At 38.1% G+C, this 17,197-nt stretch overlaps 1 protein-coding gene across 3 annotated transcripts in view; it reads left to right on the top strand.

The window, feature by feature from the left end:
* Window positions 1–3,009, top strand: part of rin (ras GTPase-activating protein-binding protein 2) — a 145,901-nt gene extending 142,892 nt beyond the window's left edge. For all 3 annotated transcript variants that reach the window (XM_067154732.2, XM_067154733.2, XM_067154734.2), the window contains exon 11: window positions 1,006–3,009. In XM_067154732.2, the coding sequence (XP_067010833.1) occupies window positions 1,006–1,284 (279 nt within the window). In that variant the 3' untranslated portion in view covers window positions 1,285–3,009. The remainder of the gene's footprint in view (window positions 1–1,005) is intronic.
* The last annotated feature ends 14,188 nt before the right edge of the window (window positions 3,010–17,197 follow it).

Here is a 17,197-nt window from a genome sequence, read left to right as displayed (position 1 = left end):
GTTAATTTTAATTTATGTAATGCAATATGTTTGTTAACCCTAGAATTGGCAGCTTTCGAATATTTGAGGCTTTGGTCCCTGCTGTAGTGACAATGTTAGTATTTCTTCTCATAATTTCATCATTTCTTAAACAAATGTCATGACAGTCTACTTCTTGTCGTTCTCAAATATTCAGATCAGCTGCGAGTTCAGTTTTGTTCCTATTTACAACCTCTTTGGTCGCAATTTCACAGAAATATATGTGTGGTTTTCCAATCTGTTTGAACGCCATTTCTGTAGTGTCTGTAAACAAACCTTCAGGGGCTCTGCTTTGCTATTCTCTTTCATTTTATTGCATAGTTTTCCACTCGCTGTGAGTTATTTAATTTCGTATATATATGGTATTAGTTGATTTGATTATATGAGTTTTTAGTACAGTATGTGTCTACGTGTGGCTTCTTCACTTCATTACTGAAAATTAGAAATGTAGTAGTGCGAAATTTGATGGAAGATGAAATTGACGGATCTGGCTATGAGGTTATTGAGAATGAACCGACAGATTCGGATTTGGAATGTTTATCGGCTTTTTTTGCATCTAATATCGGAAAGTGAAAGTGGACGAACCTCCTATAAAATAACCCACCATAACAACATGGTCTAAGATCACGCCTCCAAATGATTGCATGCCGATACATTTTCCCTAATATTTACAAGAATATACCTCTCTGAGTGATGAAACTTCTACCAGTGCATTATTGACTGATTGAAACATGTTCCAGTTTTGTATACATATGATCAAAAGTTTTATTATATTTTGAACTGATGAATTACACTTATTGAATGTGCATTTTTCTAGTCAAAACATTTATGCAATTTCATGTCACTACGGCAATCCCAGTAGATATGTAAAAGCTGCCAAATATGACTGCCACCACAAGATTTAACCTTGCCAGTTCTAGGGTTAATAATGTGAAACTACAAATGAACAAGGACAGTACGTAACTAATGTGGGTCTCTCTTTTTCAGCCCATCTACTTCCCCAAGGAAAATGGCCAGAAATTGAATGTAGAAGAAAAGAAGACTAAACCTCGCCCAATGGATGGAGGCCGCATGGGTTCTGGGGGCGACTCCATGCTGGGCGGCGGTCGCCCCACCAGCGGCATGGGCGGTCCGCGCGGTGGAGGTCCCGGCGGAATGATGCGTGGCAGTCCGATGGGTCATAATCGTGGTGGTGGTCGGGGAGGCTTCTCTCGCGGTGATGGGCGGGGCGGCGGGATGAACCGCGGTAGTTACACGCGGCGTTAACATTCAGCATCAACTAATTAGTCCCTGTGTTACAAAAATATGAAATACAAAACGCGCAATTCCTCTCAAGTCTTTAAAAAACCAGGAAAATAAATAATTTTCAAGAATTATTCAATTTTCCAGAGCAGGGTGATGACGTATTTTTAAATAATATTGTTTTGTCGTTTATGAACATTATTATTGTGACACGTTAATTATTAATTAAAATAACGATTGATTTCAGAGGAGAAAACAACCTTCGTGTTTACTAAAAATTGCGCGTATTTTGCCATTTCTTACTGTCCTCACGATCCAGTATACTGCAGTTCAAGACTTTGACTGACTAAATATAATAAACGGGTTCCCATTTATGCTGTAGTCAAACAAACGTTCCCCTTTAAAGTTAAGTTCACACACTATTCTATTGCAGCCATGTGTCATCGGTGTGACATGTAAACCACAAGCGTAATTATGTGGTTCGAAGGAATAGAATTCTTGGCCTGGATTCAGTCTCAGAATAATTTGAAAAAATATTATTAATGCGATATATACGGTATATAGAGAGATATATATAAAATGAGACTCTTAAATTTAAAGGGGAAGGAGGCTAAACAATAGCTAATAGGAAAGAAGGAAACCGTGGTCATTAGTAGAAGCAGAATCGAGCTATTGTTGGTAGGCGATGCTAGCAGTTACACACGAAAATAAATAATTTAAAAAATGATGATTTTGAATGTTGGTGCTGTTTTTTGTTTTTTTTTATTTTTTGTTTTTATTTTTTTTCATTTCATCAATGTATATCATTACTGGCCTTGAAAAGGAAATTGGGAAGTGTGGCTTAAACTTCATTAATTTCCGATTCTCTAGTTTTGTGTTTTATTTTAAATTTTTTTTTTTCCTTCACAGAAAATAATAAAGGACAGTTTACTCGAATTTTCTCCTGATTATGAACTGCGTCTAAGAAGCAGTGAATGTTTTTGCTTGTGGGGGAGGGGGGGCGCTAGGGAACATCTCTCAGATTGCCGAAACCTTCTGTTCGTCAACGTTAATTGTTTGTTTAGGTTTTTTCTTTCTTTTTGTGTGGGTGAGAGATCTTAACGTGTTAATTTATTGTTAAGGTTTTACGTTTTCTGAGGGCTGAGGCAGGAGAGAGAGATATGTTGTGTGATGTGACTTTAGTGACGGCAAGTTTAGCGTGTGCTGGGACTTAAGAAGAAGACTTTTTAAAAGAAAGAAAAAAAAAAGTAATAATGAACTCTTGTTTGTTTTTATGCAAGGAGTAAATTTGAAGGTACAAAAAAAATCAAGTTTGAAACTTCTTACTTTGTTGATAGAACTGATTTGTGTTTGTTGGAGATACCCTGGATTTGTAAGGTTACTTTTAGTAGACACTTTTGTGTTTTTTATTTTGTTTTATGTTGTCTGCCCTGAGACGCTCTTTGTGTGCCCTTCTGCCCCCCTTCATGCTCTGAACATTATCATTTAATATTCCCTGTGATAATAACTTAATAATAATAAAATAACGCTTCCCTTTTTAAGTTACTTTCTCTGTATTTTTGTGTTTCCTTTTTAATTTAGGAAGTTTGAATGTGAAATATTGTATCATCTTTGTTACTTTTCATGGTTATACCATTATCTGAACATCATTCCATGAGGGAAAATAATTATCAAGGTAAAGAAAAACCAGTTGTACAATTTTCCGCTAGTCAATACATGAGACACATGAGTTTCTTGCAACATTACAAACGTTGGAGATGACATTATTTCATTTTTTGTTTGAAATAATTCAATCTTACTGCATTCTCATATGTATTTTAATATCCCTGTTTCTTTGACCTCTTCTCTTCCTGTATTCCTTTGCAGTTTCTTCATTCCTTGTAAAAGTAAATATAGGAAACTCTTAAAACTATCTTGTGAACTGCCATATGTACACAGATAGTCCCACATATTCCTTTTTTCTTCAAAATTTGGTGACAGGGTTGGGGTGTGAGTATATTTGTGTCGAGTTTGGTACAGAACTTCTGTTGTACAGAAATCTGAGAGTAACAAAATTTTGAAAAATTTAAATAGGGAAACTAAAGACACACTCAGAATCAACACTTGGTCAAATCACTTTCAAAATGTATGGTCACAGAATGTCTCACATATTCAGGCACTTCACTCAGACAACCACACATCGAATGCATCACAATGGCAGAACTAGTTGCAGGCCTGAAAACACTGAAGTGCAATAACACACTTGGTGAAGATGGTTTAAATTTGGAGTTATTCTAATATTCATGCAAATCTTTCCAAGAAAGATTCATCCAGTTCCTAAATAGAATTTGGAAAGTAGAAGACTGGAATAAAGCAATAGTTATACCCATTTTCAAGAAAGGCAACAAAAATTATTGTGAAAACTACAGAGGCATCATCATCTGCAGTTTCCAGCTGTTGGCCAGGTCTGCTTTACAGAGGCATATGTTTATTAAATTGTGGTTATAAAATATATGCCAACATCACTAAAAATAAACTATACAAACACTATGAGAACATTCTGGGAGATGAACAATTCGGCTTCAGAAAGGAAAGATCTTGCTGCGATGGCTATTTCACAATGAAAATCCTTCTAGAAAAACACAGGGAATGTAATACATATTTAAACACATATTGCCTTTGTGGACTTCAAAAATGCTTTCGACAAAGTAAACTGCAATATCTTACTTAATATTTTAATATCTGATCACACCCCACAACAGATGGTACAAAACATAAGTAACATTTACAAACATAACCTGATTTCCGTAAAGGTCAACGATAAATTATCAGAGTGGAAAACAAACACAGGAGTAAGACAGCATTGAGGTCTTTCCACTTTCCTGTTCATAATCTATATGAATGCTCTCATCGAGAATTTAGAGAAACAAGACATGGTTCCATCCACATTAACAGAAATCTACAGGTAGATACAATATTATTTGCAAATGACTTAGTGCTGGTCGCCATCTCAGAAGATGATTTAAAACGTTCAATGTATAACCTAAACCTAGTCTCAGAAAAGTACTGAAGGGAAATATCCCCTGAGGAAACTAAGATTATAGCTTTCTGAGGCAAGGAACCAGTAAGAAGAAAGATCTGCTTAAATAACATTTCGGAAAGAGTAACTGATTTTAAATACCTTGGCTACAAACTGTCTCTCTTTGAAGAACTGGACATAACCGAGAAAATCTCCAAATTCAACAGATGTTTGGGATTCAATAAATTTTTTAGACCATCATTAGTTCAAAAACACACCTGTACAAGAATCTACAAAACCTTAGCAAGACCTGTACTTTGCTTTGGAAGTGAAGCGTGGACCTTGGGAAGATGTGAGAGAGAATAACTACAGCTGAAATGAAATACAGGAGGTGCCATTAAGCGGGAACACACAAGAAATACAGAAGTGCTGAATGATCTTAAAAGCAGAGCTATATTGGAACACATCTATGAATACCAGAGAAATTGGCTAGAACACCTAAACAAAACAGGATGGATAGAAGCAGGATCCCCAAAGGAGTCATAAAGTACTGCCCCAGGAAGAGATGGCATGAAAATGCAAATCTTTTCTATAGACGGTAACAGTTCTTCTATAGGACTAATACATGAAAGCATGATGATGATGGTATATTTCTGCCCACTCTACTGGCAGCTCTGTTCCTGCAGCATGCTGCATACATATTTCATCATTTGCGTGGTGTCAATTTAGTAAGTAAGACATTAGATGGCTGGTGTGAGTTCTCATTGTAGGTTATTTATGGCTAAAGGAGAACTGCACATTATGGAAGACGCAGAGCATATTATTAGGGATGGGCAGTAATCTCGCTCCAGACTCTGGCTGACATCACAGATCTCGAGACGATATTTGCTGTGCTGTGATCTGTGCGACATTCTAGTTACCATGGGCAAAGTTTTTATATCTTCAGTGGTTATTGAAATATCATCCACATCTGAAAACACAATTATACTGTGTCTATACTAATATTATAAAGAGGAAAAATTTGTATATTTGTTTATAACGGAGACTTAAAAACTACTGAACCGATTTTAAAACTTAACTTTTAAGTCCCTTGACGCAAAGAACAAAACTCGATAAGCCCTATGGGCCCGAAAACCATGTTTTAAGGCCCTGAAACCAACCGTTATGGAGATATTGGCACCACACTATCCCTGCTCTAAAAATCGGATAAAGAAATGAACTGCCGTAACCATGGCAATGTCAGCTCCAGTATTCCTACAGCAGTGAGATTATCTACAATATATCACAAAAACCTAACGTGTTACAGACATGAAAACTGGTATTTGGAATCTCCTTTAAAAATAAAAGAACACAAATTATTGTTTTCAGAAAATCCACGTAAGGCGTGGTAGGTGAAGAGAAGTGAGGAAGGAGTTGAATTCTTTATATGAGGATGCATACAGGTACCATGCAGATAGATCGAAATGCTACTACTAGCGCTACATAGTGGCCCGTTCTGAAACAAGTGGTGAGGCGTAGTGCGAGAGTCTCAGTACAACATGTATAACATTCGAACAAGTTGCGGGTTTAAAGCAATTCAGTTCGGGGATGTAAGTAAATCATAATGCAATAAAGGAAGAGACCTTGTTGTCAGTGGCCACGTGAACGGCGTTGAAGAGTTAATTTCGAATAGTTTCGGATACATCACAGCAAAAGTCACCCGACAAACGTCTGTCACTTTGCCTCCTTATGTCATGAAACTTGAGGTAGGCAAGGTGTATTTAGGTAACAATTGAAAAAGTTTATTTAGTAAGGATTAATGCATTTTTGCTAAGTTGTACCCATTTTTATTTTGTGTTCAGGTTGACCAGAATCGTAATGTGTCTACCAACAAATGTTCCTGTCCTGCCGGTGCCAGAGGAACTTGCAAACACATAGCTCCGGTAGAGTATGATATAAATAATGAAAGTGTTGTCTCCAAAACAGACCGTCCGCAACAATGGGGAAAACTGAGCCCGAAATCAATGTCGGCAGAAAAATATAGGAAAGGCAAGCGCGTAAAAAGACTTTGGAGGCATCTCTTTCCCCCTTCGAATTAACTGAGGATATTTTAAAACACATCCCTTGCAGTCTTCGTAGAATGCTTCGAGCAGAAGCAAGTACTGAAATCAAACAATCTTGTAGGGCAGTAGTCACCTCATTGATAGACAAGATAGTGAATGATGTGGAGAGAGAAGAATGTGAGGAAAATGTGACACAGCTATTACATTTATAAGTCTCTAACGACATGCGCTTGCCAGACAAATACACCTTTTGCACTGTGAGTGACGAAATTTTTTTTTACCAGCAAAGTGCAGGTTGATACAGACCATATAGTTAAAATCTCCCTGGACACTATCGCAATCAGGAAGCCCTCAATGGTTTCAAGAAAGAAAGATAAGTATATCTGCTAGCACGAAAGCACATCGGATCAAAACTAGGCGATACTAGTTCTCGTTTTGTAACTGAATCTCCGATTGGGGGAGCTGCTTTGAACAATCTTTCTTACGGAAGTGAAATGGAAAGTGAAGCAATAGAATGCTATGGAAGTTCATTTGGTGTTTGTGTTATTCAATGTGGGTTAATAATCCACAAGAAACAACCTGGGATTTGTGGATCTCCAGATGGTATAGTTCTCAAAGGAAATGTAGCTGACAGAGTGTTAGAGGTTGTGTCCATCTTCCTGTTAAGATAAACCAATAGTAGATGAGTAAGGAAATGTGCAAGTACGTTATCTTTACTTTGACGAGCAAAATAGCATACAGTTAAAGATAAGTCATATGTATTACACACAAATACAAATACTGATGTACGTAACTGGCTTGGGAAGATGTGATCTATATGTACAATATATAGCAAAGCACAACAGTTTACAATACATTATTTATCAGGACAATAAGTATGTCGAGGAATGTCTCACCAAAATGACAAAGTTCTATTTCAATAATTATTTGCCAAAAATTAGCAGTATTCCTAATGTTATAATAATTATTTGTCAATTCCTGCTTGCTGAACGTTGAAAAGATCAAAATGTGAACAAAGAATATAAAAAACAAACTGATGGTAGAACAATTCTCAAACTATTCTTTAATTATTCTTATTCTTTAATTATTGGAGTTTGCACATTCGTTAACGCAACGCATATGCACAATGTCATCCACTTGTGGAAAAAGTTCGTTTGGCAATTTCTGTAATATATTGTATATTTTGATTCTTTGAATACACCTTTCTACGTGAATTCTAACATTACAAACCATTATTCTCGTCATTATTCCATATTGAAAAATAGCTAATCACAAAGTTTATATACGGAGTAATTTTAATACCACCTATTCAATACAAATTTATTCCATTATGTGGTTAAATACACATGGAAATTATCAGAAATTTGAAGGGTACATGTTTTGCCCAATATTTATTGGGCATCATCAGCCTCAATCAATCTTAAAACACACATGGTCTAAGGAGTCAAATTAACTTATGTAAAACGTATTGATGAATATTTACAAGTGTTAATACTGTGGATGCAAAATGTTTACAGTACAAAAATATTGAATAAATCAGAACTATTCTAAAACCACTTTAAAAAATTGAAATGTTCATCTAAAAGTTATAGTCACACATTGTTTTTAAAAAGTATTCCATGTCTGACACTGAAATGGATCTTTTTGATGATAAGCTTGAACAATATATATTACATTAGGGAAACGGAATATCAAAAATAAGGCGTCAACAGGATAAGAACAAGACGGTTAAAAGAGACAGTATATGCTCATGTTTGAGGCCAATATTTAAAATAAGCATGGAAATAAGTAGTTGAATTGAAGGCGGTATAGTTTAAGATGTCTTGGAAAGTTGGATAAAAATCGTGGTATGTCGTGAAGTGCAAAAAAACATCGAAAAATTTGTCGTAAAACGCTGCTAAAATATCAAATAAAAGAAGGCAGGCTGGACGACAATTTCGTGTAACCAGAAAATGCCTCCTCTAGGCGTGGATGTCCGTAGTAAAAAAAATTAAAATAAAAACTAATATTAAAGGGATACACTTTTGAATTTCAAATATATAGAAAGCCTACACATTCTCCAATAACTATAAATAACTCATTACACCCTGGCTCCCAGAAACAAGCAGGTGATTTTAGTATAGGCCAGAATATGAAATGATTCGTTCGTAGTGCCAGTTGCATAAACACGGTCATAAAAATACATGAAATTGTCGTCCTGTGAACACCGAATTGCACCCTCAAAACAGAATAGGACAGTCTGGTTTTAATTTTCACTAGGAAAATCAATCTTGGTTTCTTTCCATAATTCAGAAACGTTACACTTTGGTAATAACGCAAGCAGCAAGGCAAAGACGTTGAAGTTCACACCTGTTATATCACGCATTTGAGTATTGTTCCTTATGGAACTGTAGCCTTGGAAACCTGGACCCTTGATGTCTGCATGATCGTCTTCCGTTCCACACATTTTATCATGTTTCGTAATGTCCCCTTCCAGACCAAAATCAAGTGGAATACATGCTTGTGTATTTACGTCTTTTTCATTTATTGAACAAGAAGACATGAAGTCTGAATAATGAAAATCAGATGTATCTGTTCCCACGGAAGCATCCTTGGTTATGTCATGTGGGCAAACTGTACTTGAAAATTTTCCATCTGATTCTTCCTTTTTTTAATCGCTTGAGTTGTCTGTGAAAGCGCTGTAAGCTGGGTCTCGGCGACACATTCCTCTTCTTGTATTATTCCGGAAATATTGTCGGAACATAGGCTGGACTTAGTGGGTGTCCAGATCTTTTGTTTCCGATGAAATATGCACTACATACTGTATTCTTGAGTAAGTTGTAGGTTGCCAAAGTGATCCATCAGTGCTAAAAGTTAAAACCAAAATTAAATTAAGTCGGATCAATTGAACTTATTGCAAACACTTGCAGTACGTATGTGTAGGCCTACTTCCTTCGTTCGGTTAACTGCTTGTATCCATCACCTCCTTCGGTCCACTTCCATCGCTCATTTTGGAAAATAATAAAATTGTACTTCACTTCCCGTATTTGCATAAGTATTGGAGCATCCGACAACACAATTGTGTTTACTTGATCTCCTTTTCTCTTCCATTATCATCGGAGTAACTACACGCTCAATCATAACAGAACTGGTACTGCGAGTCTGGAGTCTGCCTCACGTAGTGTTCTCCGCCCGGCCGCTAGAGCAACGCACGGTGCCTATATCTCAGAAACTGACGATGTTACAGACATTAAAACTGGTACTTGGAATCTCTTTAAAGAATAAATGAACACACTTTTTTTAAATCCACTTAAAGGGGTGAAATAATTTTTTAAAAAGCAGGTGAATTTTTAAAATGAGTATCTTATACCGCTTTTCTCACACCTATGGGGTCGTGGGTGCGAACTGTCATATGTATGTAGGTAGGTAGGTAGGTAGATTTGGCCCTGTTTTACGGCTGGATGCCCTTCCTGACGCCAACCCCATGTGTAGGGATGTAATTACTATGGCGTGTTCCTGTTGTGGTTGGTAATGTGGTGTGTTGAGTGAATATAAAGAGGAGAGTGTCGGGACAAACAAACAACCTGTCCCCGAGCCAGATGAATTAATCACAGGCGATTGAAATCCCCGACCCGGCCCGTAATGGAACCCGGAACCCTGTGAACCGAAGGCCTCAACGCTGACCACTCAACCAAGGAGTTGGGAAGTTTTTAAAAGTAGTAAATCTCATAAACTCAACATGTTACAGGCATGAAAATTGGTATTTGTAACCCCCTTTAAAAATAGATAAACACGTACGATACTTTTTGTTTTCAGAAAAATCAGCTTAAGCTGGTGATCGAAAATTGGTGAAGAAGGAGTTGAATTCTCTTTATGAGGATACTTATATCTCAAAAACTATGATGTTACAGACGTGAAAATCGGTGTTTGGAATTTCCTTTAGAAATAAAGAAACCCTGTTTTTTTTTTCAACTTAAAAGAGAACTGTTTCCTACATGTAGAGTTCCATGTTACATGTTCCAGATTTAGCTCTGCCAGTAGCCTGGTCATCTTAGCCCCGAAAGGCAATGCCTTAAATGTGGTTCACAAAGAGGTTCTGGGGTAAATGAAATGCAATTTTTCGGCGAATTTTTATACTGTATGGATTTTCAGATATTGTCTTAGTGCAGTACCGAGGAACAATTAATTTTTATCAACTTACCAAATCCTCACGAGCGAAGCCGTGGGTAACGGCTAGTATGGCAATAAATGTTATCAGAAACATGCTGCCTGAGGTCTGAATCGTTAATGAATGATACAGTCCCATGCAAATTAGAACATGACAGTAACTACTTTTGTGTATGTGTACTTATTCACCAAATGCATATCGTATTCATTGCTAACAGCTAATACGAAGTATGTTTTTAAATATGGCCTCTGCAGCGCTTCGGTCGTCGTTCAGAGCATTCACCCATATTTAAGTTTGGTTGTGCGTATTGAAAGTGCCTCTGACAATGGTCCCGCCAAGTGTGAAGTTCACTGTGATTCCTTTTCTAAATGCAAAATACAAAACTGTTTAAATTCATCGGCAGATTAGTGAAGTGTATGAACAACACATTATGAGCGAAGGAAAGTAAGAAAATGGGTTAGGGCATTTAAAGAAGGCGGTACTAATGTCCACAACGAGAAGTGTAGCGGACAACTGTCTGTCATTACTGAAGACTTGATGCCAAAAGTCGATACAAAGGTTCGAGAAAGTAGACGCTTTACGATTTCGTCAAGTTATGAGTTAAAATTATAAAATCCTTTTAATCACAACCACCTACTCAATACATTATATTACTCATTGAATTATAAAATAATCATGAGGTGTCTTAAATAAAGGAACATGTTTCGTTCGACATAGCGAACATCATCAGCCTTAATTTACAAGGATTAGGTCAGGGCCCTGAGCTGAATGATAAAAATTGTTAAAAGAGTGACAATACCATAATAAAAAGTAAAATGATAACATTAAACATGAAATTATAACAATATGTACAGATTAACAGCAAGAATGCAGAGGAATACTTTGAATGATGGTAGTCTATAGAGTTAAAACAAACATGAGGTTGTAAAAGTAAAAAGATACAGATATAGTAGATCCCAAATTATAAGTCAATGTGTGAAGCGTGGACCAATCGCCGACCATGGAGCTCCTAATTGAGCAAACCAAAAGTTAAAATAGAGTCTACTGAACAGCGCGAGCCAAGCTGAGTCAGTCAAAAGGCGCAAAGCGACGAAGCTAAGGTTGAAATGACGTAAACTTCAGTAGTTAGGAATTCACCTACACAAATCCAGGCCTATTTCAAGTTACTAACCCTCTAAAGAAATACGATATTAATATCGCTTTAATCACAATAAATCACAATAAATTCTCGAACTCTGGTATCTATAGGCTTAAATGCACCCATTGTGGATTCTCCTACATCGGACAGACTGGACGTAGCTTTTTGACCAGATACCTTGAACATTACAACGCTTCGAAACATAAAAAGTATTCCGCCATGAGCACCCATATGGAAGAGACTGGCCACAGTTTTACTACAATTGAAAAAGACCTTCAAATCTTGAAATACGTCAATAAAAGTAAACTTATGACAGAGTTTGAGAACATTTACATATTCCTAGACCAGCATTTCAACGGGCATCAAAATTTAAATGATACTTCAGAAATTAAAAGTCCAATAATCGAGAAAATTCCAGAACTACTCTCTCTTTTCAATATAAATAATAATAACTTTACGAGAATCTTTAATTATACAACTGTTAATAATACAACAACTACTACTCTACTGCCCTCTCATGCGACACCCCCTCCACGATTACCCGACCCGCCTAAGGAATCGGTCACCCCTCCTCCTCACATGACTCACTCCCCGCCTCTACGTATACATACATACAATACTAGAAGCAGCAATAAGGTTACTCGCCAGTTTGATTCGCGCAGCCAACGTTAGTGAACACCTCACACTAGTCCCAAGGGTAAGCCTCCGTCTAACTTTTACTAACTTTTTTTTTTTCATTATAACATATTTTTTTATTTTTCCTCCCTTTTCTTTCTTTTCAGATTTCTAACTCCAATTGTGCCATAATCTGCTCCATCCATTCTGGTTTGCTGGAACTCTCCCTACTTTCAAGTTATAGTTACTTAACGAGTCCACATTGGTTTCCTACGTTGTATAAGTTTAATTCTACTGCTAGCGTGTAAATACGGACTAGTTCAACCTGTATTTCCTTCTGGCATTGTGTTGGCTCTCCTACAGAATTCCTAACTACTGAAGTTTACGTCATTTCAACCTTAGCTTCGTCGCTTTGCGCCTTTTGACTGACTCAGCTTGGCTCGCGCTGTTCAGTAGACTCTATTTTAACTTTTGGTTTGCTCAATTAGGAGCTCCATGGTCGGCGATTGGTCCACGCTTCACACATTGACTTATAATTTGGGATCTACTATATCTGTATCTTTTTACTTTTACAACCTCATGTTTGTTTTAACTCTATAGACTACCATCATTCAAAGTATTCCTCTGCATTCTTGCTGTTAATCTGTACATATTGTTATAATTTCATGTTTAATGTTATCATTTTACTTTTTATTATGGTATTGTCACTCTTTTAACAATTTTTATCATTCAGCTCAGGGCCCTGACCTAATCCTTGTAAATTAAGGCTGATGATGTTCGCTATGTCGAACGAAACATGTTCCTTTATTTAAGACACCTCATGATTATTTTATAATTCAATGAGTAATATAATGTATTGAGTAGGTGGTTGTGATTAAAAGGATTTTATAATTTTAATATATTGTCCTCAATACGGTTCCATTATGAGATTAATTACATGTAAGTTATGAGTTGTCTGAAATTCCAAAGGAGTGTTCTTTATGAAATTGTTCTAGGACGCTTAGATTATCGGAAGTTGTGCTCACTCTGGGTACTGACGATGCTGCGGAGGAGCACAAAAGCAAGCGCATAGGCAGTGCTTTGACTTTCTTTGAACGGTAGAGTAAGCCGAGTTGTGACCGGCGACGAAACGTGGGTGGCTTATGTTTCATAGCTGGAATAACTGGTTAACTGGGCTAACTGGCAAGCAACATCCCAAAAAGCCGCATCCTAAACAGAGTCCTGATGTTTATGCCAATCGGATCGTAGACCTCACAAGGACAAAGATGGACAAGAATCATACCAAAATGGTAAAATGTAACCTTTCCAAACTCCAGCACAGTCTCCCGAGAAACGAGCCGCTTTCCAGGCAAGGTTGCTGGTGCCGACAATATTTATAATGAATTTATTAAGAACATGGGCCCGCATTGTATATACTGGCTCACTTCTCTCTTCACTTACATACTCCAAGAGAATGGATTGCCCAGACAATTCAAATTGTCAAAAGTTAGTCGTTCTCAAACCTGGCAAATCTGAGGACAGCCCCGAAAGTTATCGACCAATAGCACTCCTTAGTTGCATATTCAAGCTTCTTGAACGAATCCTCCTAACCAGAATAGCGTCGTTCATTGGAGCTGTTACTACTCCTGAACAAGCTGGATTCAGACATGGACGCAGCTACACCGATCAAGTTCTTGTCCTAACTACACATATCGAAGTTGGTTTTTCAAGGACAACTAAAATCGACAGCTGTTTTCGTCGACTTGACAGGTCCATATGACACTGTTTGGTGACAGGGACTGATCTACAAACTACTGCGAGTTGCACCAAGTCGAGAAATCGTGAATCTAATATCTAGCATGCTTAGTGAAAGACAATTCGAAGTATTTTGGCAACACTAAAAGCCACAAACCAAAACTAAATAACGGTCCACCACAGGGATCTCTTTTAGCACCATTGCTTTTCAATTTGTACATTCATGATTTACCAACCACAACATCAACTAAGTATGCTGACGACATCACACTAGTAGCACAGAGCAATAACTTTGAAGACGGTGAACAAGTTCTTACGGAGGACCTCAAGATGATGTCAACATTCTTTAAGACCTGGAGATTGATCCCCAGCACAACAAAAATTGAAATCTCTTGTTTCCATCTAGTGAATCGTGCTGCAAACTACAAACCGAGAGTTCTGATCAGTGGACGAAAGCTGAGGTACAATCCTTTCCCAAAATATCTTGGAGTCACTTTAGAAAGAACCCTGAACTTGAGCACATCAGTAAGCTTTCCCAGTAAGCCGCAAGAAACAACATACTGCCATGGGCGCCCGCAAGGGGGGATGTGCCCCCCCCCCCTCCCTGGAATTCTAAAAATGTTGATGTTCAATTGTTTAATATCATACCAGATTATTTCCTAAACTGAACTTACTGACAGTCATCTAGCATCTGTTATAACTGGAAATTTCTGTAAACAATTTAATGTTGCTGACGATATATTGATTTTATATTTTTTAAAAATGTTAATGTGCCCCCCTTGGAAAAGATCCTGCGGGTGCCCATGCGTACTGTCTACTCGGCTGCTGAATACTGTGCTCCTGTCTGGTTGGAAAGTGTACATGTGAAGAAGGTAGACACAAAATTGAACGATACGATGTGTTGCATTACTGGTACCATCAAATCAACTCCATGCCACTGGTTACCTGTGCTGAGTCACATCCCTCCACCTCACTTAAGGCGGAAGCAAGCTCTACTAAGGGAAGCCAAGAAAATCTTTGCATCACCCCTTTTTGCCACTGCACCATGAATTCTGTCATCCGTCACTGCAGCGACTGCTATCAAGAAGACCAGCAAGTGTCACTGCAGGCCAACTCATTGCAGATGGATTTGACCTAAATGAAATCTGGAAGCATGAGTCGTCATCATCATCATCATCGGTTTGCCCTTCCAGCGAGCTGGGTAGGGTATTTGAAAACGAGCGTCTTCCAAAGTTGCCTATTCAAAAACATTTCGTTGTCCAAGACAGATTCCCAATTCCATCCTCTTCTCTCCACGTCTTCCCTCAGTTGGTCCATCCATCTTCTTGGTCTTCCAGCTGGTCCTCTACCTGTTATTCTCTTTTCCAAATAAGCACATGGTAACCTTGTGCTATTCATTCGTTTAACATGCCCAAACCATTTAAGTCTAGATGACTTAAGTCTTTCCTCCATCGATTCATTTAGACCTAGGTTAGATCGGATCTCATCATTTTTCACATGATCAAGTCGGGTCTTTTGGAGGGCAGTTCTAAGAAATTTCATTTCACAGGCTTGAATCCTACTACAATCCTTTGATGTTAGTGTGCAGGCTTCCAGAGAATATGTAAGGATGGGAATGAAATATGACTTGCACAGGGTCATTTTTGTTCTTTGTGGGACCTTCTCATCATATAGTAGGTGTCTAACGATACTGTAAAAGTTAGAGCCTTTGGTGACTCTGTTTGTTATGAGTGGTCGACAAAAACATTGGGAACAAGTGTTCACTATTTTGATTCCACAAAGAAGCCAAACGGTTTTGACTTACCGAGGAACCTCTCGTGCCGTATCAATAGGTTAAGGACTGGACATGGTTGTTGCAATTACTTCACGTACAAGTGGGGTTGGATCAGTTCACCAATGTGTGATTGTAACCTGGAAGAACAGACGATTGAGCACCTGGTCCAACGCTGTCTTCATTTGTACCCTGGCACTCATGATTTGTTCGCTTTTGCACCCGGTTTAACTGAATGGCTGAGAAGGATGGACTTTAAAGTTTGATTTTGCCTTGTGTATATGTATATATACATATTATATAAAATCACCATACGATTAAATAAATAAACTCAACATCACCAAAGAAAGTTAAGTGCTAGCAATTAGTTTCAACTCGCAAACTCGTGTGTGGTGTATTTTGAAATAGCCAGGGTGTCTTGCTTGTGGACTTTTTGCACCAGGGTGACAATAAATGCCAAAACGTATTGAGAGACCTTATGTAAACTCTGTCGTGCAATCCAAAACAAACGGCGTGACATGCTCACAAGGGGTATTCTTTTGCTTCGTGACAGTGCGTGACCTCACACGGCTAATCAAACCTGAGACATCACCACTTCATTTGCTTGGGAACAATTTGATCACCCTCCGCATATATAGTACTTGTCACGTAAGGCTATACACTAAAAAGCAAATATATCTGCCGTATTATCTCTCTTTTTTTAATGGTTCATCACTGGTGCCAGCGTGACCAGTTACATATTGAAATCACGAAAGATAACCATCAACAAACTAACCTCATTGTAAGTATCAATAATGGAGGTTCCCTTACGCAAGAAAATGATCAAGATATTTAAGTCAGTTTTCAAGCTCAGTGCGGAATTAAGGAAATACTCTCTTTCACCCTCACTTAATTTAATGTTATATACACTGACTTAGCAAATGTCATGGGATAGTAACTAATAGCGTGTGGGGCCTCCTCTGGCCCCGCGAACTGCAGTGAGACGCCGTGGAAGTGAGTCGACAAGTCCCTGGTAGTCCTCTGGACGCAGCTGGCACCAAATCGTTTGCAGAGCGGCCGCCAATGCTGGTCTGTTCGTGAGTGCAGGATCCATGGCACGGAGGCTGCGTTCCAGGACATCCCAGATATGCTCGATAGGGTTCATATCGGTAGTGATGGACAACGCTCTCGCTCGAGACTCTAGAGACTGACGTCGCCGATCTCGAGAATCTCGAGACCGATCCTCCTGTAGCGCAAGCTGTGCGACGTACCAGTAACTGCGACTGTAAACTTGATAGTATATCATTGGCAGTTATTGCGTGAAATAACGTTCTCTTATGAAAACGTGTGAGCCAATACATTTTGTCAAAAGCCTGGAAAAGTGCTGCATGTTCAACTATGAACCCCTTAAGACCATTAACTTAAGTGGAAACAGAATGTCAGTATCTTAAACTGTTCACGACTTATTCGGGGTGGACATCTTAGGTGAATAACAATGCATAATTTGTGAATA

The sequence above is a fragment of the Anabrus simplex genome, chromosome 10, assembly GCF_040414725.1.
Source record: "Anabrus simplex isolate iqAnaSimp1 chromosome 10, ASM4041472v1, whole genome shotgun sequence".
Taxonomy (NCBI): domain Eukaryota; kingdom Metazoa; phylum Arthropoda; class Insecta; order Orthoptera; family Tettigoniidae; genus Anabrus; species Anabrus simplex.
This window is presented reverse-complemented; position numbering and strand designations above follow the sequence as displayed.